Source organism: Oncorhynchus gorbuscha, linkage group LG15, assembly GCF_021184085.1.
Source record: "Oncorhynchus gorbuscha isolate QuinsamMale2020 ecotype Even-year linkage group LG15, OgorEven_v1.0, whole genome shotgun sequence".
In the NCBI taxonomy this organism is placed as follows: Eukaryota; Metazoa; Chordata; class Actinopteri; order Salmoniformes; family Salmonidae; genus Oncorhynchus; species Oncorhynchus gorbuscha.
This window is the reverse complement of record NC_060187.1, coordinates 7,558,676-7,584,423: the sequence shown is the minus strand read 5'-3', so window position 1 is coordinate 7,584,423 and position 25,748 is coordinate 7,558,676. Positions and strand designations below refer to the sequence as shown.

Sequence of the window (25,748 nt, the reverse complement as noted above, 5' to 3'; positions counted from 1 at the left end):
CTAACCACTAGGCACCCTTCCGCCCCTACACTCTAACCACTAGGCTACCCTGCCGCCCTACACTCTAACCACTAGGCTACCCTGCCGCCCCCTCTACACTCTAACCACTAGGCTACCCTGCCGCCCTACACTCTAACCACTAGGCTACCCTGCCGCCCCTACACTCTAACCACTAGGCTACCCTGCCGCCCCCTACACTCTAACCACTAGGCTACCCTGCCGCCCTACACCTAACCACTAGGCACCCTGCCGCCCCTACACTCTAACCACCAGGCTACCCTGCCGCCCTACACTCTAACCTAGGCTACCCTGCCGCCCCTACACTCTAACCACTAGGCTACCCTGCCGCCCTACACTCTAACCACTAGGCTACCCTGCCGCCTCTACACTCTAACCACTAGGCTACCCTGCCGCCCTCTACACTCTAACCACTAGGCTACCCTGCCGTCTCTACACTCTAACCACTAGGCTAACCACCTGCCGCCCCTCCACTCTAACCACTAGGCTACCCTGCCGCCTCTACACTCTAACCACTAGGCTACCCTGCCGCCTCTACACTCTAACCACTAGGCTACCCTGCCGCCTCTACACTCTAACCACTAGGCTACCCTGCCGCCTCTACACTCTAACCACTAGGCTACCCTGCCGCCTCTACACTCTAACCACTAGGCTACCCTGCCGCCTCTACACTCTAACCACTAGGCTACCCTGCCTCCTCTACACTCTAACCACTAGGCTACCCTGCCACCTCTACACTCTAACCACTAGGCTACCCTGCCGCCCCATGTGAATAATCGTATCATGACACTAGAACTTTGTTCCTCAAGCTAAGAAAAACATATCCCATCAGATAAATAAAGTCAAATAAGCAACTATTAAAAAATATTTTATTATTATAGGAAAACCAAAACAAATCAAAGAGAACATACTTATTCAGGTGAAAGCAATAGAAAATATCTTAGTTACAACAACAGAGCATAAACTAGAAAATATTTCTCAGTGGAAAGAAAATAGTTGGTTCTGGGACAGGTTGTTCAATTACTTGGTTCAAATATTCATCTTCACCACCGAGTAATTTGGTACAACATATCAAATATAATCTAAATCGCACCAATTAAAATATTCTATAAAGGCACAATGTCTGACTGGCAATACCAGTTATGTAATATACATTTTCTGATTGACTGTTTCAATCAATTCAGATTATACTGCTAAATTATGCCAACACTTATTCTGGAATAATCTAGAATAGTTTACTTCATTAAGACACACAAGCATTTTGAAAAAAAAAAAAAAAAAACAAACATCATAACAGTAAGAATCTGATAAATTACAGCGATCCCTCTCCTCACAGAATTGGAATTTCCGTGTGAAAAATATCATATTCAACATCTCTTCTCTGTAACCCCCCCCCCGTCCAACTCGTCCTATAAAAATAGTCCACTTAACAATTATTTCAAAATATTTCCAATATAGTCATCTAATAATATTATTCATTAAGCAAATACTACACTATAACACACACACACACACACACACACACACACACACACACACACACACACACACACACACACACACACACACACACACACACACACACACACACACACACACACACACACACACACACACACACACACACACACACACACACACACACACACACACACACACACACACACACAGAGAGAGAGATCGAGAGAGACAAACCTAACGCAGCATCCCAAATTACGATTATTTCCATCTTCATGTCTGCCATTCCTCGAGGTGAGCTGGTTGAAAATGTAAAACCAGAGAATTAGTGCAAGACATTTCAGCCAAATATGCAGGGAATGGAGGGATTTAAATAATATTTTTAAAATATGTATAAATGTATATATGTTGAGCAGCAGAAAAGCAACTCATTTGTCATTTTACCAATGCATGGATCAGTGGTGAAATCCTGGAATTTAGACTCAGATTAAATTTCATGCAGCAACAAACACTTTAAATTGAATAGCATAAGGAATTTCTTTTTTTCAAGGTAACGATTTCATTTCATTTTCCAAAAAGAAAAGAGAAAACAAGAAAAACGTGAAATAGACGTGAAATAGACATCACATTATAAAACCAATGCTGTACATCTTCCCTATAAAGCAAACGTTGGGTCTGAAATAAAACCCACCCACAACAAACTGTTGTCCTCAACCCAGACTGTCACTCTGTAATTACTTCCTGTTGTCCTCAATCCAGACCGTCACTCTGTAATTACAGCAGCTGGCAGTTGTGAAATGATCAGAAATATGACAGAGGACCAGTAAGAGAGGACATCTCAGTTAAAACTAAACAGTGCAGTTGGGCTGAATATTAAATGTTGGTTTGGATCTGTCAGCATAGAAATCTCTATACAGAGCATATGACCTCTGGAAGATATCACCTCTAGGACCTAGAGTTCAACTGTGAAGTCTTAAAAACCCCACAGAGCACCTGGGTGTGTCTTCATACCATCACCCCTCAGCTTCAGAGCCACAGCTTCTCCAGAGCTCCATAAAGACGGAGAGGAGCCCAGCCCAGCGAGCCTGCTCTTACCTAGCCAGACGTCTCCTGTAGCTGCCAGTTCAGTCCATGCATCCCCCCTGCTCTATGCTCTCCTCTACTGCCACAGGCAGGACCAGGTGGGAGATACGGCTCCATAGTCCACTCAGCTTGTCCAGGTCCATCCGATTATAGGAACCAGGCTTGTCTGAGCTGTTACTTTCCACAAAGGTGTCCGTAATATAATCCTGGACCCTCTCCTCCACCTCATTCAGACTGAGCTCCTTCCCTAACTCCTCCTCAGGCAGCAGCACAGTGAAGAGCAGGAACACCTCTTTGTAGGCTGCATTCTCGTGGTCACAGTAGCGGTAGAATATGATCGTGGAACCCGGGGGCAGCTCCTCAAAGCGGTGGATGACGGCTACGGGCTGGTCCCCCTCGAAGGCTTCCCCCAGCTGGGTGTCGATGTCCAGCTTGACCTGGTCGCTGTCCTGGCCAGCTTTGCTGGCCCCGTCGATGTGGAGGATGGACGAGGTGTTGAAGGCAGAGGAGAAGGCGGAGGCCAGATGCAGGGCAAGGCAGTGCAGCGTCTTCTCCCCCCTGCGGCCTGCTGTCAGCATCAGGCTGACTGGCTCCGTGGGCCGGGCCGTCTGGAGGTGCCTCTCCAGGTGGATCCTGCTCCTCCTCCACAGCTCAGAGCGCTGCCCGGGGAACAGGGACTCCAGAGCAGATAACTGAGAAACAAACTTCCCCTCTCTCACAGGCCAGGCTGGATGATCTCCACCCCCTGAAGGCCTGAAGGGCAGTGAGAAGTGCTGGTAGGCCAGGACACCCAGAACACCAGAGACAAGCAGCACCAGAGCCTGAAATAGTTTCCACATGTACCCTGCAGGGATGAGAAGATGACCATGTTTAATTCCAGAAACAAATGCAAATATAAATAATATTAAAATGCCTCCTACTTTAGGACAATTCAAGGAGAGATTTTTAACAATATATACATTTTTTAACTTACCCCCAAAAGCTTTCCCAGGAATTGCCTTGATAACAGCTGATTTCTTAATATCTTAAAATAGAAAAATATTCATATTGAAATAATACTGAAATAATCTCAAACACTACTTCCTCAATAAAACTGCACCACTATACATAACGGTACCTTGTTTTCTGAGTTTGGTAGTTTGTTTTCGAGTAGGAATATTGTTCACCCGACAGCTCGATGTGTAGGACTCTTCAGACGTGGGGTAACCTCTCATGCTATAATGGTTAGCGCTGGGCAATCCTACACAGAGGACAATGTTAAAATACATAACACTTTAGATTGACTAGGAAAACTACATTAGCTCTGTCATCTTACCAGTTCTTTTGTCTTTCCTCTCCATATTCTCCTTGTACTCTGCCATGCTGCTCGTCTTGTAAACCTCTGGTCGGTTTTCCAGGGGTCTGAGTTGGGTTGCAGGCTTGGTACCAGACGCAGCTCTTCTTGACATTTCCACTGAAAACAAAACACATGAAAAGCCCTTTAGAGAAAAATCTCAGTTTGATATTCTCAGATCTTTAGAGATCATTAAGATTACGGGTTAAAATTAGGTCCTACTTCTCTTGGTTTTAAACAGATCTGTTTTCAGCTCCTCGGTTGTATGAATGGAACTGCGACTCAGTAGGTACAACCTGGGATCCACAATCTCTTGGGAGCCAACACCGACCGTCTTCGGTACGTTCACATTCATGTGCCCCATCGAAGTTGCATCAAAGGGACCTGTTACAGGATGGGTAAGCCACAGGACAACCATCAAGCATAGAATGCACCATTAAAACTGCAATATGTCACCTTTTGGGCATACCAACAAAAACACATAGAAATGTGAGTTATAGATCTTCCCCAATGAAAGCATTTCTATGCTTCCCGTTATTACTTTTTTGTGTGTGTGTCTTTTACTTTGGGGTTTGTACACCAGCTTCAAACAGCTGAATATACAATATTTGTGGTTATTGAAATTATATTTCATAGCAGTTTAGATTATACAATGATTCTCTACACTATAACTGCTTTTTTCGTCACAAACTGAAATTAGGCAAACTAGTTTTTTTCAACCAGGAAATGGCGGAAAAATATTTGCATACCGCACCTTTAAGTGGGCTATGGAAAAATAGCATCAAGAATCAGTTGTTTCCTATTTGTGAATTTGGTCGGGTTGGGGTGAACGGTAATGTGGTCCTCCTAAACTCACGTTTATGCTGTGTGACATTGTGATGGGAGGAGTCTTCCTCGGCACTCATCTCCTGTTCCTCGTTCTGCTCCGAGTCCAGATCTTCATCCCCAGTGGTCTCCTGGACATCCATCTCATCCTCATCACAACTGCCATCCCCTGCCACTCCAATCTCTGACTTATTCTTCTTGCCAGGGGACTCTGAGTTGGGAAAGGAAAGCAGTAGATAAAGAAGTACTACAATCTCAATCATCTGTTAAACCTCCGCAAGCCTTTACGACTAGTAGCCTATTGACTTTTACCATCGTCCTCCATGGAGCCATTGACAGGTGAGGATGGGATCTTGTTCTCTTCCCTCTTCCTCTTCAGCGGACCTCTGGGTGCCAACTCTAAAGTAACTGCTGGCAAGGGCGAGAAAAGGAGTTTAGTGAGTGACAATAACGTCAGCTAAAAGTTGTATCCAAGCTGGATATATCGGACTGCTGACTTCCAAATGATTGACTGGTTAACCATTAACTTAGCTAGTTAACTCATAACTAATTAAATTGTAAAGGCTAAGTTTGTAATGAATGAGTAACGTTAGCTCCGGTTAGGCTATTTAATGAGGACCATGTTCATTATTTTAATGACTGCTAATAAAGAGATAGCTAAGTTAACTAGCTAACTAACATGTCAAAACATCGTGTTAACTAGCAAATGTTTGTTTTCATGCATTTTTACGATATAACCGATTTTTACTTTGTGGGTGTGTTATCTAGTTTGCGGAAACAGCTAGAGGAAACGGAAGACTGGCTAGCTAGCTCGGTTATGTAGATAGGATTAGGGTAGCAGCCTGGCTGACAAACCTTTCATCGATTGCCTTGTCGACCTCCTCGCTGGTTGAGCCGAGTTGTTTCGTAAAATCTCAGGATCCATGGTTCCACTCAAAATTATACCTTATAGCGCAAATTAAATATTCACTCTATAGCGCAACTTCTCAAACGCATTTCCTCGGATGGGTCGTTTTTTTTTTTTTACAAAACAGGAAATAAGTTGTACGTTCAACAGAATTCGTTGGAAACACATAGCTGGCGAATCTATGTTCCGGATGTAAGCGGTCATTCTGCCACTCCACGTCTGTCACATTTCTTATTGCTCCTCTGCAACAAGGGGCAAATTCAAAGCTGGTATTTATCTGAAAAATACGATACAGTGGGTATGTTCATAACACTATATAAATGCAAATAATGCTGGTAAATTACCACTACAGGGTTTATATGAATAACGTTAGCTTGCTAGCCCAAGGATGTACTTTTACATAACACTTCAAATTCTAATAGGGGGGTCTGAGTTTATGTGACAAAATAAGCACTCAGACTGTAGTAGAGAATTATTGTACTATGTCAGGGGTTCCCACAGTTTTTCACTCAGGCCCCACTTCCAGAACTATACAATGACTAAACATCACAAGAGGAACTGATGATGCACTACCCGATTTCGGAATTGCACCTTGTGCATTCTACTATTACAACTTTCAAGAAAACATTTAAAACCAGACTGATTTCCATTTTTGGGGGGTGGCACAGTTTGGGAGCCACGGTACTATGTAAACTGGTGTTAAATATATTTTCAATAAGCCAAAAATTGTATCTACAGTTGTTTGAAGCTTTGTACAAAACCCAAAATTGTATGGGCTACTTTGGGATTTTGGCAATTAAGTCCTTTATCGACTTCTCAAGAGTCAGATGAACTCATGGATACCATTTGTATGTCTCTGCATCCAGTATGAAGGAAACTAGTCAGCAATTGTGCTAACGCTAGTTAGCAATCTCCTTCAAACTCCAAGAAAAATACATTTAAAATGGAATCCACGGGTTCAATTGACTCTGGGGGAAGTCGATAAAGGGCTTCATTGACAAAATCCTGGAAGCATCCCTTTAAGATGGGGGATGCGGCAGGGTAGCCTAGTGGTTAGAGCGTTGGACTAGTAACCAGAAGGTTGCAAGTTCAAACCCCTGAACTGACAAGGTACAAATCTGTCGTTCTGCCCCTGAACAGGCAGTTAACCCACTGTTCCCAGGCCGTCATTGAAAATAATAATTTGTTCTTAACTGACTTGCCTGGTTAAATAAAGGTTAAATAAAATAAATTTAAAAAGAACAGGAAGCATAGCAATAGCTCACATTGAGTGGCTCAGCGGTCTAAGGCACTGCATCTCAGTGATAAAGGCATCACTACAGACCCTGGTTTGATCCCGGGCTGTATCACAACCGGCCGTGATCGGGAGTCTCACAGGGCGGCGCACAATTGGCACAGCATCGTTCGGGTTAGGGGAAGGTTTGGCCGTCATTGTAAATAAGAATTTGTTCTTAACTGACTTGCCTCGTTAAATAAAGGTTCAATAAAACACTTAAAAATGTAATTTAACAGATCTAGAGCTTTTTAGACTTGCTTTCAATTTGTGACAGATCTATAACTCACATTTCTATGTGAATGTGGTCGGGTCACCCAAGAAGTGACATATTAAAGATTTAAGCCAGAGTGTAGGGGAGCCTACCGCGTTACTCCTTCGTTCAAGGACCTTGTGTTATATTCAGAGGTAGACTGGCTCTGGTAAAATACAGCCAAATACTCCATCTAAATGTGAATCCATTTTCAATTGTGATACGGTTCTAGAAACATAAAGCCCTTTACTTTAATATCACATCAAAATTATTTCACAAATGCTAAATATTTCACTTACTGTACACAGTTTTAACAGGCTTAAACTAATTAAATGAATCAAATCTAATCTTTATCACAGTTGCCGCCGCCAGTATTTTTCAGTGAAAATACGTTTCAGGCGACCTTCTTCCATTACACACAGGTGTTCGGAGCATGCTAGATAGCTAATTAGCACAGGTGGTTGCCTTTGTCTTCCGACCGTCTTCTGTAAAAATTGAGATGGTGTACCCCAAGCAATTGTGACAGATCTAGGTACAACCTTCTTATCTAAGGTATCTATTAGGTAACAGATGTATTAGGACCACTCCCTACCACTCACAGACAGATGGTCTTGTGGAGAGGTACAACCAGACGTTGAAATCCACGTTGGGAAAGTTTGTGACAGAAAATGGAAAGGACTGGGACCATTGGCTGTCTTACCTGTTGTTTTCATACAGAGAGGTTCCCCAAGCATCCACAGGATACTCACCTTTTGAACTCCTGTATGAAAGACAGGTCAGAGGAGCCCCGAATGTCCTCATAAACACCTGGGACAAGCCAAAGATCCCAGAGCCAGAATGCATTCCTCAACTACGTACTGCAAATGGAGAGAAAAGACAGCCATGGAAACATGGAGACAAAAAGGTTGGTTTGACAAGAAAGATAAAGAAAGGGTCTTTGAGCCAGGACAACAGGTTGTGCTGCTCTTACCTACCTTAGAAATCAATCAGTTAGCCCAATGGCAGTTGCCCTTTAAAGTCCTTTGCAATATGGGTCCGTCCTTCCACCTGTAAAATTTAAATGCCGGCGCGCAGAAAGACAAAAACAGACCTTCCATGTCAATCCACTGAAAGAATGGAGGTAAAGAGATGTTCCTGTCAGTCAGCAACTGTTTGTCGGGGGCAGTGAAGGAAGACGAAGACGAAATTGAACAGCTCTTCACTTCAAAGTCTAATCAAACAGTTGAAGATCTGGACTTGTCTAATTTGTCTCCATAGCAGAAGGAGTTGGAGGCCATCTCCAACTGGGGCTGCAGGTAGCCCAGTGCTTAGAGCTTTGGACTAGTAACCTGAAGGTTGCAAGATCAAAATCTCCTGAGCTGACAATGTAAAAATCTGTCGTTCTGCCCCTGAACAAGGCAGTTAACCCACTGTTCCTAGGCTGTCGTTGAAAGTAAGAATTTGTTCTTAACTAACTTGCCTAGTTAAATAAAGGTCAAAGGAAAGAGAGAACTGTACTGAACTGTTTTCAGAAAAGACAGCTTACACTACACTGGTGGAGCACAAGATCCACTCAAACACTCCACTCCAGTTCACCAGATTTGATTTGATTTGATTTGGATTTGAAACACTCCACTCCAGTTCACCAGATTTGATTTGATTTGGATTTGAAACACTCCACTCCAGTTCACCAGATAGTATATAGCTGGGTAGGGCTCCATGTATGTATAGTATATAGCTGGGTAGGGCTCCATGTATGTATAGTATATAGCTGGGTAGGGCTCCATGTATGTATAGTATATAGCTGGGTAGGGCTCCATGTATGTATAGGATATAGTTGGGTAGGGCTCCATGTATGTATAGTATATAGCTGGGTATTTGACCTCAGATGGTTGGTTGGTTAACTGCTTGTTCTGGGGCTGTGGAGACTTTTGTACGTTTCTTTGTTCTAATTAATTATGCTTTCTTTTGTCATTCTCATATCCTGGCATCCTTAAGGGGAATTTCACCCTGGGGGAATATGGGCCTGTTTTCATCATGTCCGAGGCTTTTCTAGGACAGTGAGATGGTGTTTCACACATAATGGCCCAGGAGGAAGGCAGGTCTGGGCTTGGCTCGCTGAATTATACACCCTATGACGGCTTCCGGTGTATTGATGTGGTTTTCCTTTGTTCGATAGAGCCTTTGGATGTCTTTCAGCGATGTTTCTATCAGCGGATTCATTGCTAAATATTACAAGCAGACACATTTTGTCCAGTCTCTGAAAGACTACAACTTGAGGTGGGCGGTGCTTTGTGCTCTGGCCCCGTCCCTCTCCCAAGTCAGGCTTTCTTTTAAAAAAAGGAGGTGAACACTAACACAATCCTTTGGGCAAAACTGAAAGAACTGACCGGACGCAATGGCTTCAAGTGACGCCTCTCATCAACACACATTTGACTATGGGGCACTTTTTTTTAATGTTCTATTAGCTACTTGGTGACTTTCCAACGGAATATAGCAAAGAGAATTTGAAACAATTTGAGTTGGATTTAGCTAATGTTAGAAGCTCAGCTACAGTCAATGCTGTAGAGGGCAGATGACAAATATGGTGCCTAGCTAAGTAAGTTATTTTTCCTGCAAGCCACCTACCTGCCTAGCTAATTAGCTAACTTTAGTTTATCTACTGAAACCCATATTGTGTATTGCTAACATACTACTGTGTTACAGCGGGGAGAAATCAAATGATTTTTCTGTTTGCTAACTTAGCTACGTAGCTAGCTAGGTAGCTAGCTAAGTTAGCTAAACAGCTACCGGTATCCATATCTATGACTAAAAATCTTTAGTATCTCGATTGTAAAACCTCTTCTCTTTTTAGTAGATATGGCTATTAAACAGAGAGTTACAATGTTACAACCAGCCACCAAATGCTATGTTTCCCAGCAAACTAGATGGCTAGCTAGTTAGCCTGGCGCCTGCTAACTTGTTATGCGCCACGCCTCACATTTGTCACTTGTTAGCAAACGTGTAAGATCAGCAACTGTAAATTATTTTTCACGAGCTAACTATGTAACATAACTGACGAGGGTTGACGTTGGTGATGATTATGATCGTGGATGCATTTCAGTCTCACAAAATTATAGACATGACGCAAGATAGGACTCCAAACAGATGTAAATCACACGTATATCAAGCTAGCTAGCTAGCTACGTTTACTAGCAACCAGTGATAAGAAACAATAATACAACAATTTAGTATTGTAAATCTCTGAAACTGAAGCTGGTTTTATGACACAAATATTTGCCTAAGCATGCTTAATAGACATGGCTGTAGGTAGATACTGTCTGCCTACCTACATAGGTACATTTGTACAGTCTGGTCACTGTGCAAAGCTTGAGGGTTATGCCACATTTCTTTCTATTAGGCTAAATATCGTTGTAAATGTAATCTCTGTGCCTGTGCACATGTATACATGTTCGTCTAGTCTACTATAATGTTGATGTTATGCTGGCACAGTTCAACTGTCGTTCACAAAGTACAATAGAGTATAAATTATAATCTTCTTTTTGTCTAACAGACAATACAGTGTGGTGCCTGGCTTCATCCTTGATTTCTAGTTGAGTCTAGATACAGAAACAGAATTCCTTTGCCTGCGTGTGTCATTGTAGCGGAATTGTATCCCGTGAATTGTATCTCTCTCTCTCTCTGTATCTCTCTCTCTGTATCTCTCTCTCTCTCTCTCTCTCTCTCTCTCTCTCTCTCTCTCTCTCTCTCTCTCTCTCTCTCTCTCTCTCTCTCTCTCTCTCTCTCTGTATCTCTCTCTCTCTCTCTCTCTCTGTATCTATCTCTCTCTCTCTCTCTTTCTCTCGGGATTAGACATTATGCTAGATTTCAAGCAGATGACTCGGGAATGGCAGTTAGATCATGATAACACTCCTTCCACAGCTTTACAAGTATTCCCTGAACTTTACTACACTGATCATACTGTGTTGTCTTACTGTATGTTTCTTTGTGAATGGCAATTTCATCATGACCACCAGTTCTATTAGCTACAGGTTGGTACATCAGATAATGTGATTTAACCAATTATGTGTGGCATATATTACTGGGAGTTACAGGATATGTACTGCTTGGTGTAGCACATCAAATTTTCGACCAACCTTAGCGATGAGGTCTTCGTCCTCAATTTGGGGAGACCGGACTCTCAAAATGTCAGTGTCCAGTTGCAGGGGTTCAGTTTGAATGTAGAAAATGCTCCGTTCTTAAAATATAGATTTATTTTCTCTGTTAAGGAATCCAACAATGTGTACTCCAGCTGACCAAGAACAGAGCAGAATGTCTTGCTCTTCATTGTAATCAGAGGGCTGATATAAATACTATTCATGCCAGTCTCTCTTGGCTATGAGTTGAGGAGAGACTGACTGCATAATATATCACTTCTGATGTTTATAAGAAACATTCATGTGTTGAAAATCCCAAATGATTTGCATAGTCAACATACACACAGCTCTGACACACACACTTACCCCACCAGACATGCACCAGGGGTCTTTTCGCAGTCCCCAAATCCAGAACAAATTAAAGGAAGCGTACAGTATTATATGGAGCCATTGTTGAATGGAACTCTGTTCCATCTCGTATTGATCAAATAAACAGCAAATCTGGTTTCAAAAAACGTCTCTCCCCTATTTGACATAGATTGTATGTATGTATGTATGTATGTATGTATGTATGTATGTATGTATGTATGTATGTATGTATGTATGTATGTATGTATGTATGTATGTATGTATGTATGTATGTATGTATGTATGTATGTATGTATGTATGTATATGTGTGTATGTATGTATGTATGTATGTATGTATGTATGTATGTATGTATGTATGTATGTATGTATGTATGTATGTATGTATGTATGTATGTATGTATGTATGTATGTATGTATGTATGTATGTATGTATGTATGTATGTATGTATGTATGTATGTATGTATGTATGTATGTATGTATGTATTGTGTGTATGTATTGATATGTGCCTTTAAAAAATTATGGAACATTTCGGGGATCTTTATTTTCATGAGACAAATACTTTACATGTTGCGTTTATATTTTTGTTCAATATAGATCTGAACCGACTGGGGAAAATTGTTGTGAACGGTCTTCCAACTCGGAAACTCAGGCATCTTTCTAGAGCTCCTCTTGTCAAATTGGCTTTACTCAAAACCATGTAGATGTAGGTCTTTCATTGAGTTTGATGCTATATGAATAAGTAGCCTAATATTTACTTTAGTGATTAATAGAATGTATTTTATCCCGTTCCGTTTGCTTCCGTTGAAGAAAAGTTTTTCAACAGAATCAGCGAAATGAATACACAGTTCACTTTTCAAAACAGCACGATCACTTTGCTCGTTGTATTTATAATTCCTTCTCACAACTTTCTAAGCGCTCTCCACCTATCACCTTTCCCTTCGCTTGTGGACTTCAGTGCACAACACATCAGCCGTCTGTGACCAGGCAAAAAAAAAACACTTTCCAAGCCAAACCCTCATAACGTGACTGCTATAACTGCTACACACAGCCTATATCGTTGTTACATCATAGTCAACATAGCTACTAGAACTAACGCGTTAGTAAATCCGCTACCAATCACACAGCACAGTATACAGTCAGAAAGCAGTTTAGCAGTTACACCAGTGGGCCTCGGTGGCAATAAATGTATGCAATTCAGTGAGGAGGATGTTCCTCCCCTTTCTCCTCTAAGGAAACTCCACTGTCCCAAACATACACACAATCAGTTGTCTGCTTGTGCTGAACATTGAGAGAATTCTACTGTTGATACTTTAATCCAAAGACAAAACATTACAATTGACAGGGATTGACAGATATAACAAACAGAATAACAATGGCTGTGATTTTGTTCAACTTTTTGGCAATTTAGTAAAAACTAAATAATAGTTAAAACTTTTGTCTACAAATGATAACCTTTCAGATGTCACAGATTAGCATTTTTCATATTCTAAGTATAAAAATATGCAAATAATGTACATTTTTTTTGTGGGTCCTAATTTTAATTAAAAGGAAAAGGAGTAATGCAAAATTATCTGTTTGGCTTGTTTCATGGTCAGACAAAGCAACTAAAACACTCTTTTGAGATCTGAGGTAAATGAGTAGATTTAATATATGAGTCTATCATGACATTACTTCCACAACCTAATCAACAGGGAAACAGCCTCACTGAGAAGAAAAGCTGGAGATCCCCTCTATCAAGCATATCAAGACAAGGAAGGAAGAGACAGGGGTTTGTCATTCCATATCTGGGGGGGGGGGGTTATATCAGGGTGTGACTATAAGATAGAAAGTCTCCTGGGTAGTTAATCAACACACTACACAGAGGTTAAGGAGGAAGTTCTTAACAAAGAACATTCCAGACTAAAGTCATTTCTGGGAAACGCTTGTTTCCTGTTTTCAATACGGTCTATGGTTCAACAACTAATATAATCTCTGACCCCTTCTCTCAGTGAAGGACAGATATTTATTTTTGTAATAAATATGTGCAGTGGGGAGAACAAGTATTTGATACACTGCCTATTTTGCAGGTTTTCCTACTTCAAATCTAATTTTATTTGTCACATACACATGGTTAGCAGATGTTAACGCGAGTGTAGCGAAATGCTTGTGCTTCTCGTTCCGACAATGCAGTAATTCCGACAATGCAGTAATAACCAACAAGTAATCTAACTAACAATTACTTACAAAGCATGTAGAGGTCTGTCATTTTTATCATAGGTACACTTCAACTGTGAGAGACGGAATCTAAAACAAAAATCCAGAAAATCACATTGTATGATTTTCAATGAATTAATTTGCATTGTATCTGGAGCATCAGCATTTGTGAGTTCGATTACAGTCTCAAAATGGCCAGAAACAAATGATTTTCTTCTGAAACTTGTCAGTCTATTATTGTTCTGAGAAATGAAGGCTATTCCATGTGAGAAATTGCCAAGATACTGAAGATCTCGAACCACCCTGTGTACTATTCCTTTCACAGAACAGTGCAAACTGGCCCTGACCAGTATAGAAAGAGGAATGAGGCCCCGGTACACAACTGAGCAAGAGGACAAGTACATTAGTGTCTAGTTTGAGAAACGGACGCCTCACAAATCCTCAACTGGCAGCTTCATTAAGTAGTACCCGCAAAACACCAGTCTCAACGTCAACAGTGAAGAGGCGACTCCGGGATGCTGACCTTCTAGGCAGAGTTCCTCTGTCCAGTGTCTGTGTTCTTTTGCCCATCTTAATCTTTTATTTTTATTGGACAGTCTGAGATATGGCTTTTTCTTTGTAACTCTGCTTTGGCCATCGACAGGTGAGGATGGGATCTTGTTCTCTTCCCTCCTCCTCTTCAGCGGATCTGTGGGTGTCAACTTTACAGTAACTGCTGGCGAAGGTGAGAAAAGGAGTTTAGTGAATGACAATAACGCAAGCGAAACATTACATCCAAGATGGATACATATATCTCTATATACAGTATATATCTCTATCTATATATATGTATATATCCTTCTCACAAATGTATATATATATATATATTTATATCTCTATATACAGTATATATCTCTCTATCTATATATATGTATATATCCTTCTCACAAATATATATATTTATATCTCTATATACAGTATATATCTCTCTATCTATATATATATCCTTCTCACAAATATATATATATATATATATATTTATATCTCTATATACAGTATATATCTCTCTATCTATATATATGTATATATCCTTCTCACAAATATATATATATATTTATATCTCTATATACAGTATATATCTCTCTATCTATATATATGTATATATCCTTCTCACAAATATATATATATATATATATATATATATTTATATCTCTATATACAGTATATATCTCTCTATCTATATATATGTATATATCCTTCTCACAAATATATATATATATTTATATCTCTACATCTGACTGCCAACTTCCACATTTTTGACTGGTTAACCATATAACTTAGCTAGCTACTAGCTAACTCATAACAAATTAAATTGAAACACTAAATTCTTAGCTAGGTATGTAGCTTCAACAAGCTAATTAATGAGTAATGTTAGCGGCGGGTTAAGCTAATTAATGAGTAATATTAGCGCCGGGTTAAGCTAATTAATGAGTAACATTAGCGGCGGGTTAAGCTAATTAATGAGTAACGTTAGCGCCGGGTTAAGCTAATTAATGAGTAATATTAGCGCCGGGTTAAGCTAATTAATGAGGACCATGTGAATACTTTTAATGACTGCTAATGAAGAGATAGCATATTTTTTATATTTCATGAGTTTTTACGATATATCCAATTTTGATTGCGGGTGTGTATCTAGACAAGTTAGCGGAAACAGTTAGCTCAGGGGATCGCAAAATTTAATTTGGGCCCTCATTCCAGCAATGGCTACATCTATGGGCACAAGCACTATTCATGACACAAACTGTTCACACCCCTATTGTTGGTGGAGAGAATTTTGCATGTTTAAAGCTTATTTCCTGCAATTTGACACATTTTGTCATGGGCTGCAAAGAAAATGTTGCAATTTTAAAGCAAATTTTCTTGCAGTTCTATACATGCGTAATGTCTATTCATGTACTATTTGAGTGAGAGAAAAAAATTACAACAATATCTATGGGCTAAAAAAACTAAATAAACATAAGCTGAAATGGGCTAGTTGATCTGGATATTTCAGGCAAGTTATAAATAGCTCTCTAAGGTATGCAATGACTAACAGGAAAGAAGAACTGATGATGCAATACCCAATGCATTCTACTATTACAACTTTCATGAGTAAGTTTAAAGCTGGATTGAGCTCAAAAAATATATACAGTACATGTCAAAAGTTGGACCCACCTACTCATTCAAGGTGTTTTCTTTATTTTTACTATTTTCTACATTGTAGAATAATAGTGAAGACAACAAAACTATGAAATAACACATACGGAATCATATAGTAACCAAAAAAGTGTTAAACAAATCAAAATATATTTTATATTTGAGATTCTTCCATGTAGCCACCCTTTGCTTTGATGAAAGCTTTGCACACTCTTGGCATTCTCTCAACCAGCTTCATGAGGTAGTCACCTGGAATGCATTTCAATTAACAGGTGTGCCTTGTTAAAAGTCAATTTGTGGAATTTCTTTCCTTCTTAATGCGTTTCAGCCAATCAGTTGTGTTGTGACAAGGTAGGGGTGGTATACAGAAGATAGCCCTATTTGGTAAAAGACAAAGTACATATTATGGCAAGAACAGCTCAAATAAGCAAAGAGAAACAACAGTCCATCATTACTTTAAGACATGGTCAGTCAATCCGGAACATTTCAAGAACTTTGAAAGTTTCTTCAAGTGCAGTTGCAAAAACCATCAAGAGCTATGATGAAACTGTCTCTCATGAGGACCGCCACAAGAAAAGAAGACCCAGAGTTACCTCTGCTGCAGAGGATAAGTTCATTAGAATTAACTGCACCTCAAATTGCAGCCCAAATAAATGCTTCAGAGTTAAAGTAACAGACGCATCTCAACATCAACTGTTCAGAGGAGACTGCGTAAATCAGGCCTTCATGGTTGAATTTCTGCAAAGAATCCACTACTAAAGGACACCAATAAAAGAAGAGACTTGCTTGGGCCAAGAAACACGAGCAATGGACATTAGACCGGTGGAAATCTGTCCTATGGTCTGATGAGTCCAAATGTGAGATTTTTGGTTCCAACCATCGTGTTTTTGTGAGACACAGAGTAGGTGAACGGATGATTTCTGCATGTGTGGTTCTCACTGTGAAGCATGGAGAAGGTGTGATGGTGCTTTGCTGGTGACACTGTCTGTGATTTATTTAGAATTCAAGGCACCCTTAACCAGCATGGCTACCACAGAATTCTGCAGCAATATGCCATCCCATCTGGTTTGCGCTTAGTGGGACTATCATTTGTTTTTTAACAGGACAATGACTCATAACACACCTCCAGGCTGTGTAAGGGCTATTTGACCAAGGAGAGTGATGGAGTGCTGTGTCAGATGACCTAGCCTCCACAATCATCCGACCTCAACCCAACTAAGGATGGTTTGGGATGAGTTGGACCGCAGAGTGAATGAAAAGCAGCCAAAGGCTCAGCATATGTGGGAACTCCTTCAAGACTGTTGGAAAAGCATTACTCATGAAGCTGGTTGAGAGAATGCCAAGAGTGTGCAAAGCTGTCAAGGCAAAGGGTGGCTGCTTTGAAGAATCTCAAATAATATATTTTGATTTGTTTTACACTTTTTTGGTTACTACATGATTCCATATGTGTGATTTCATAGTTATGATGTCTTCACTATTAGTCTGCAATGTAGAAAATAGTAAAAAAATAAAGAAAAACCCTTGAATGAGTTGGTGTGTCCAAACGTTTTGACTGGTACTGTATATATATAATAATAATAAATATATTATTTATTTTGGTGGGGGGGGGGTGTGGACACATGATGAAACTCTGGGTTTTCACAACCAATTCATTTCTGTACAAAACCGTCTCAGGGAAGCTCATTTGTGTGCTCATCGTCCTCACCAGGGTCTTGACCTGACTGCCGATCAGCATCTTAACCGACTTCAGTGGGCAAATGCTCACCTTCCTGGCCTGCTGGACAAGTGTGCTTTTCACTGATGAATCCCAGTTTCAATTGTACTGGGAATATGGCAGACAGTGTGTATGGTGTCGTGTGGGTGAGTGGATTTTCTGATGTCAACGTTGTGAACAGACTGCTCCACGGGGAATGGTGGGGTTATGGTATGGGCAAGCATAACCTACGGACAACAAACACAAATGCATTTTATGGCACAGAGATACCGTGACACGATCCTGAGGCGCATTGTCGTGCAATTCATCCACCGACATCCTCATGTTTCAGCATGATAATGCACAGCCCCATTTCGCAAGGATCTGTACACAATTCCTGGAAGCTTAAAATGTCCCAGTTCTTCCATGCCTTGCATACTCGCCAGACAGTCACACATTAAACATGTTTGGGATGCTCTGGATCATCGTGTACAACAGTGTGCTACAGTTCCCGCCAATATCCAGCAACTTTGCACATCCATTGAAGAGGAGTGGGACAACATTCCACAGGCCACAATCAACAACCGGATGTGGCGCTGCATGAGGCAAATGTTGGTCACACCAGATACTGACTGGTTTTCTGATATACATCCCTACTTATTTATTTTTTTACTATCAATCTGTGACCAAAAGATGCATATCTGTATATTCCCAGTCATTTGAAATCTATAGAATAGGCCCTAATGAATTTATTTCAAGTGTCTGATTTACTCATTTGAACTGTAACTCTATAAAATATTTGAAATTGTTGCATGTTGCGTTTATATTTTTGCTCAGTGTAGATGGAATTATGTTAGCTGCCTGTTTGACAAAACATTCGTCAATTGTTTTGTCGACCCGACCTCCTCGCTGGTTGAGTAGGGTTGTTTGGTAAAATCTTAGGATCCATGGTTCCACTATAAATTATACCGTATAGCGCAAATGAAATATTTAGACTAGCTAGCTACATCGTTCTCAGAAGCGTTTTCTTGGAGGGGCCGTTTCGACAGAACACCGGAAATAAGTGACACGTTCCATAGATTTCGTTGGAAAAAAATTGCTAACGAATCTATGTTCCGGCTATAAGCGGTCATTCTGCGACATTTCCTATTGCTCCTCTGGACCAAGAGGCACATTTAAAGCGGATATTTATCTGAGGAAGGTGATACAGTGGTAAGTATACTCATAACACTATAGAAATGCAAACAATTATGTTAAATAACCACAACAGTGTTTATACTAATAGCTAGCAACACTAACTTAATATCACTTCAGGTAAACAGAAATCGTTCCGCCATTTTCTGTTTGCTAAAATTCTAACAGTTTGCCTAATTTAAGTTTATGTGACAAAACAAGCACTAAGTGTACAGAATCATCGCACCATCTAAACCGTTGTGAAATATGTATCCAAAAATATTGTATTTTCAGCTTTTTGAAGCTGATGTATAAAACAAAGAAAAAGAGCAAAACAAAAATTAAAGGGACACTTCGGGATTTTGGCCATTAAGGCCTTTATCTACTTCCCTAATGTCAGATTAATTTATGGTTACCACTTTTGTGTCTGCATCCAGTATGAAGGAAGCTAGTTAACAACTACCTTCAAACAGCAAACGGAATCCATGGTTCATCTTATGAGGAAGTAGATAAAGGGCTTTATTGTCAAAATCCCGAAGAATCTCTAAGAACGGGGAAGCATAGAACAGATATACCGCTCCCTAAACTTGCGTTCAATGACTGACAGATCTATAACACACTTCTATGTGTATTTTATTGGGTCGTCCAAAAAGTGACATTATATCTTTAAATCAGAGTATAGGCGTGCCTGCTGCGTTACTCCTTGGTCCAAGGACATTGTTATTTTCAGAGGTAGATTAGCTCTGGCAAAATAATATGACTCCATCTAAACTTGAATCGATTCTCAATTGTGATACGGTTCTAGAAACATGAAGCCTTTTACATCACATCAAAATAATTTCATAAATGCTAAATGCTATACACTTACTGTACACTGTTTTAACAGGCTTAAATGAATTAAACAAATCAAGTCTAATCTTTAACACAGTTGCAGCTGACATTTTTTATGACATGTTTCTGGCATCTTTTCATTATACACAGGAGCATTCTAGATAGCTGATTAGCACATGAGCATTCTAGATAGCTGATTAGCACAGGAGCATTCTAGATAGCTGATTAGCACAGGAGCATTCTAGATAGCTGATTAACACAGGAGCATTCTAGATAGCTGATTAGCACAGGAGCATTCTAGATAGCTGATTAGCACAGGAGCATTCTAGATAGCTGATTAGCACAGGAGCATTCTAGATAGCTGATTAGCACAGGAGCATTCTAGATAGCTGATTAACACAGGAGCATTCTAGATAGCTGATTAGCACAGGAGCATTCTAGATAGCTGATTAGCACAGGAGCATTCTAGATAGCTGATTAGCACAGGAGCATTCTAGATAGCTGATTAGCACAGGAGCATTCTAGATAGCTGATTAGCACAGGAGCATTCTAGATAGCTGATTAGCACAGGAGCATTCTAGATAGCTGATTAGCACAGGAGCATTCTAGATAGCTGATTAGCACAGGAGCATTCTAGATAGCTGATTAGCACAGGAGCATTCTAGATAGCTGATTGGTTGGAGGTGGTTGCCTCTGTCTTCTGTATACACGCTGTAACATGGAGATATGGTGTAGTAATTTAACCTTTGTTTTAGGAAAAAATATTTATTGCTGATATGAAAGATGTGTGTGTGTGTGTGTGTGTGTGTGTGTGTGTGTGTGTGTGTGTGTGTGTGTGTGTGTGTGTGTGTGCATCTTACTTATGTTTCCAAAACTGTACCTCAAGCAATGCGTGTTAACGTTCAGACCGAGCGTTGGGGCTGTTAACAGAACTCGGGAAGAAGATGCCTTCATCATAGGCACTAAAGGTAGTTAGTTTCTATGAATGGGGTGAACTTTAACTAGGGAAAGGCTGTCTGGACACGCCTGGTGCCAATTACCTAACTTAACAACAAGCATAAGGACGATGAAAAGATTTGACGTGGGCCCTCAGATCCTCAAAGTGCTACAGTTGCACCATTGAGAGCATCTTGACTGGCTGCATCACCGTTTGGTATAGCAACTGCTCTGCATCCAACCGCAAGGCACTTCCTGCCATCCAGGACCTCTATACCAGGCAGTGTCACAGGAAGGCCTTACAAATGGTCAGACTCCAGCCAGCCAAGTCATAGACTGTTCTCTCTGCTACCACCTGGCACGTGGTACCCTTACCTTTTTTCTTAAAGGTATCTGTGACCATCTGTTGCGAATCTGTATTCCCAGTCATTTGAAATCCACAGATTAGGCCCTAATGATTTCCACAACCAATTTATTTCAAATGGACTGATTTCCTCACATGAATTGTAACTCAGTCAAATCTTAGAAATTGTTGCATGTTGTGTTTAAAAAATATATTTTTGTTCAGTTCTAAATTGACCCGTTTCTTATCGATCATGATTTCCAAAATCAAATTGTATTGGTCCCATACACATTTAGCAGATGTTATTGTGGGTGTAGCAAAATACTTGTGTTTCTAGCTCCAAAGGTCAACTAATATCTAACAATTCACAACAAACACATTAATCTAAAAAGTCAAAGAATGTAATTAAGAATGATCAGTGTGTGTGTGTGTGTGTGTGTGTGTGTGTGTGTGTGTGTGTGTGTGTGTGTGTGTGTGTGTGTGTGTGTGTGTGTGTGTGTGTGTGTGTGTGTGTGTGTGTGTGTGTGTGTGTGTGTGTGTGTGTGTGTGTGTGTGTGTGTGTGTGTGTGTGTGTGTGGGGGGGTGTTTATAGACAGTATGTGGATTGAATATGTAGTAAATCTGGAAAAACACATAGAATAGTATATGGACAGCAAAAGTTAAGTAGAATGAGCTAGAATGCAGTATATACATATGAAGTGGCTATAACAATATGTAAACATTAAAGTTGACCAGTGTTCCATGTCTGTACATAAGACAGCAGCGTTTAAGGTGCAGGTTTGAGTAACCGGTTGATAGCCGGCTAATGACAGGGACTAAAGTTCAGGGTAAGGTACTGGGCGGACTATTTAACAGTCTGATGGCCTTGAGATAGAAGCTGTTTTTCAGTCTCTCTGTCCCAGCATTGATGCACCAGTACTTACCTTGCCTTCTGTATGGTAGTGCGATGAACAGGCTGTGGCTCGGGTCCTTGATCTTCTTGGCTGTGACACCGGGCGCTGTAGTTGTTCTGGAGTGCAGGCAGTGTGCCCCTGGTGACTGGTTGGGCAGGCCGCACCAATGTGTCGGGCTGTATCACTGCCTGGTACGACAACTGCACCTTTCACAACCGCAGGGCTCTCCAGAGGGTGGTGCGACCTGCCCAACGAGTCACCAGGGGCACATCAAATCCCTTTTTAGATGTAATGTTTTGTACACTGTATGTTTCCCTAAGAGTTGTGGGAGGTTGGTAGAATCTTATTCAAAATGATTTACTTCAGCAATGGCTGCCAACGATGCCTCCGCCAAGTTGTGTTCATCCTCTGTGTTTCCTGTAACTCTAGTTAAAAAGGAGACGGGGCCTTCTGCTGCAGTGATGGAACAGCCAGGCCGTGATCCTGAGGAGAACAACACCACTGCCCAAGTGGAGAGCAGTGAGAGCCACTCTACAGAGAAAGATGCTCAGGCAGAGCAGAGAACCGCAGATATAGATACTCCTGCAGAGCAGAGAACCACAGATATAGATACTCCTGCAGAGCAGAGAACCACAGATATAGATACTCCTGCAGAGCAGAGAACCACAGATATAGATACTCCTGCAGAGCAGAGAACCACAGATATAGATACTCCTGCAGAGCAGAGAACCACAGATATAGATACTCCTGCAGAGCAGAGAACCACAGATATAGATACTCCTGCAGAGCAGAGAACCACAGATATATATACTCCTGCAGAGCAGAGAACCACAGATATAGATACTCCTGCAGAGCAGAGAACCACAGATATAGATACTCCTGCAGAGCAGAGCAACCAGAACCAGGATTCCTCTTTACCCCCAAATACATCAAGTGGTCAGGGGAGCCAGAACTTGGAGGATCTTCATACCGAAGGTGAGAAAAGTGGAATGTTTCTCCCCCAAACAATGGCACCATCTAATTCCCTGATTCTGTCTTATTGCAGGTCTTGACATTAACACTTGTCCTCTTTCCAGGACAAGTTTTTAAAATTGTTGGACCCAAAAAATATACATTTCAGTTTTCCAAATGGATATGTATAAAAAAATCACTTCACAATCTCAAGGAATTTCTAGGATCAGAATTGGATCAGCGAGGCCAACATTGGAATCATGTTTAAATACAGGTTTAATGTTGCCTACATTTAAAAAATATCCTACATGACAAAGTGTATGTGATGTGCATATTGGCTATGGCCTCATGTCCAAAACCAGTGATGCACAAAACATTAAGAACATCTTCCTAGTATTGATACAGTGATTGAAGTGGATTTAACAGGTGACATCAATGAGGGATCAAAGCCTTCACCTGGTCAGTCTGTCATGGAAAGAGCAGGTGTTCTTAATAGTTTTTTTACACTGTGTATCCATAGTTTTTGTCAAATTTGCTCCAGCTCAGTTCAATTGGTTCGGAATCATTGATGGACAGCAATATTGAAACTTGTCTCAGATTTTCAAGCAATTTTAAGTCAGGACTGAGACTGGAACACTCAACCTACTGGAAAGCCATTCTGGTGTGTCCTTGGCAATATATTTAGTTTAATTCTAAACCTGGGATAGTTTTAGTTTTCAGAAGACTAATGTGGGTTTTTCTCTTAATGTTTTACCTGGGCTTTGTTCCTTTCATATTTCTTCTGATCCTGACAAACTCCCTAGTCCCTGCTGGTGACAAGCATACCCATAACATGATGCTGCCATCACAATACTTGAACATGCAAAGGGTTTTACTCTGTTGTATTGGATTTGACCCAATCTAGTTTGTAATTTAGGCCAACAAGTAAATGTCATCTGAATGTATTCAACTGAAATGTGTCTTCTGCATTAAACCCAACCCCTCTGAATCAGAGAGGTGCAAGAGGTGAGTGTACTTTCACCAGGCACTGCTTGTTGTGTTCATCCTCTGTGTTTCCTGTAGCTCTAGTTAAAAAGGAGACGGGGCCTTCTGCTGCAGTGATGGAACAGCCAGGCTGTGATCCTGAGGAGAACAACACCACTGCCCAAGTGGAGAGCAGTGAGAGAGGCTCTGAAGAGGAAGATAAGGATGGATCTGTAGAGCCCCAGATTCCACTCCTCATCACAGACCAGAGGGCTACTAAAGAAGGTGAATATCCATCCCGTAAGACTGCCACTTCCTTTCTGTTTTCATTGGTTAGTAGACACTAGGTAGTCTCTGACTGATTTGATGTGGCACTTGCAATTCAAGGAAATAGGCTATAGTGTTTAAAAAAAATATATATATATTCTCCCTCATGACTAATTCTAAACCATGGAAATCAGAACCACAAATAACAAGCCTGTTTCTGCTTTTTCTACAGGTTATGTGACAAATTCGATGCTCACTGGGCTTGTAGTGTTGCTGGTGGCTGTGGCTGTGGCTGTGAGCTTCATCCCTAAGTCTTCCCCTGAGAACACAGTGTTCAACCGAACAGAGACCTTCCACAGAGCATTGAAGAAGGTGGAGGTGGCTTTCCCTGGGCAGCGCTCTGAGCTGTGGAGGAGGAGCAGGATCCACCTGGAGAGGCACCTCCAGACGGCCCGGCCCACGGAGCCAGTCAGCCTGATGCTGACAGCAGGCCGCAGGGGGGTGAAGACGCTGCACTGCCTTGCCCTGCATCTGGCCTCCGCCTTCTCCTCTGCCTTCAACACCTCGTCCATCCTCCACATCGACGGGGCCAGCAGAGCTGGCCAGGACAGCGACCAGGTCAAGCTGGACATCGACACCCAGCTGGGGGAAGCCTTCGAGGGAAACCGGTCCGTAGCAGTCATCCATCGCTTTGAGGAGCTGCCCCCGGGTTCCACGATCATATTCTACCGCTACTGTGACCACGAGAATGCAGCCTACAAAGAGGCCTTGCTCATCTTCACCGTGCTGCTGGGGGGGTGAGGAGGAGCTGCCGGCCAGCCTGGGACTGAGTGCCGTGGAGGAGATGGTGGATGACCACCTGCAGGACAAGTTCCTCTCCTCTGACCAGCCGGCCGCCTTTGACTTGATGGACCTGGACAAGTTCAGTGGTCTGTGGAGCCGCATCTCCCACCTGGTCCTGCCTGTGGCAGCAGAGGAGAGAATAGAGCAGGGGGGGCTGTGTCACAATTCCATAGGGAGTTGAGCAGGAAGACTGGCACCCAAACTAACCTTCTAATACTACTCCAATCAATCAACTATATGAAACTTCTATCATCATCATCAGTTGTGATGTTTTAATAATAATAATAATAATATATGCCATTTAGCAGACGCTTTTATCCAAAGCGACTTACAGTCATGTGTGCATACATTCTATATGTGTGGGTGGTCCAGGGAATCGAACCCACTACCCTGGCGTTACAAGCGCCATGCTCTACCAACTGAGCTACAGAAGGACATGGTCACAGCACACAGGGACGTGAATAGAATAGCAATGGTTGACCACTTGCCACTTTATAAGTCTGCTACAAAAGGCAGAGCCAAGAAGGAGACGAGAACCCAGAGAGACATTGCAGTAATGTAGTAATTAGTGATCAGGAAGACACTGCAGGGTGTGTATTGTATGTACAGCATGTATGAGATTGGGTTAATAATGAAGGATGTGATTATTAGGAGTCTGTTTCCTCTCATATTTTAATGATCCTATATGTGTCTATCGAAGAGGTGTGTGTGTGTGTGTGTTGTAATCAGGGGTTTACTTTGTCAGGATTACCCAGATTGCCTCACCTGTCAAGGACTTTGGCGAGAACAATGTGCCTTAAATGGAAATAATAAAATATGGGGAATGTGTGTATTCTGTTGTTCGTAGAAT

The 25,748-nt window shown here is 41.3% G+C and overlaps 2 protein-coding genes across 4 annotated transcripts; one reads left to right on the top strand and one right to left on the bottom strand.

The window, feature by feature from the left end:
- Nucleotides 1-870: 870 nt before the first annotated feature.
- On the bottom strand, nucleotides 871-5,760 carry si:dkeyp-82a1.6 (torsin-1A-interacting protein 2). Of its 3 annotated transcripts, XM_046300002.1 has the most exons (9): nucleotides 5,573-5,760; nucleotides 5,030-5,128; nucleotides 4,749-4,928; nucleotides 4,115-4,276; nucleotides 3,875-4,012; nucleotides 3,677-3,799; nucleotides 3,533-3,583; nucleotides 2,572-3,403; nucleotides 871-1,775 (listed from the first exon to the last, which is right to left on the bottom strand). In XM_046300002.1, the coding sequence occupies exons 1-8, from the start codon at nucleotides 5,640-5,642 to the stop codon at nucleotides 2,601-2,603; spliced, it is 1,626 nt and encodes a 541-aa protein (XP_046155958.1). In that variant the 5' UTR covers nucleotides 5,643-5,760; the 3' UTR covers nucleotides 871-1,775; nucleotides 2,572-2,600. The 3 variants fall into 3 exon arrangements, with proteins under 3 accessions (XP_046155958.1, XP_046155957.1, XP_046155959.1); XM_046300001.1 differs by having other exon boundaries at nucleotides 871-3,403; XM_046300003.1 differs by having other exon boundaries at nucleotides 871-3,403; nucleotides 5,030-5,125.
- On the top strand, nucleotides 4,853-25,730 carry LOC123996565 (torsin-1A-interacting protein 2-like). The gene is given in 5 exon segments (XM_046300004.1): nucleotides 4,853-5,056; nucleotides 22,304-22,849; nucleotides 23,888-24,073; nucleotides 24,288-24,847; nucleotides 24,849-25,730. Coding segments are annotated over 5 exon segments (1,539 nt in total). The 5' UTR covers nucleotides 4,853-5,040; the 3' UTR covers nucleotides 25,080-25,730.
- Nucleotides 25,731-25,748: the final 18 nt, after the last annotated feature.

Bases quoted from the DNA above. Each gene is read 5' to 3' on its own strand.
- si:dkeyp-82a1.6 (XM_046300001.1), bottom strand. From the start codon at position 5,642: ATGGATCCTGAGATTTTACGAAACAACTCGGCTCAACCAGCGAGGAGG. The intron at 3,800-3,874 runs GTAAGATGACAG...TCCTCTGTGTAG, and splicing joins GAGGAAAGACAAAAGAACTG to GATTGCCCAGCGCTAACCAT. The intron at 3,404-3,532 runs GTAAGTTAAAAA...TCATCCCTGCAG, and splicing joins TCCTGGGAAAGCTTTTGGGG to GGTACATGTGGAAACTATTT.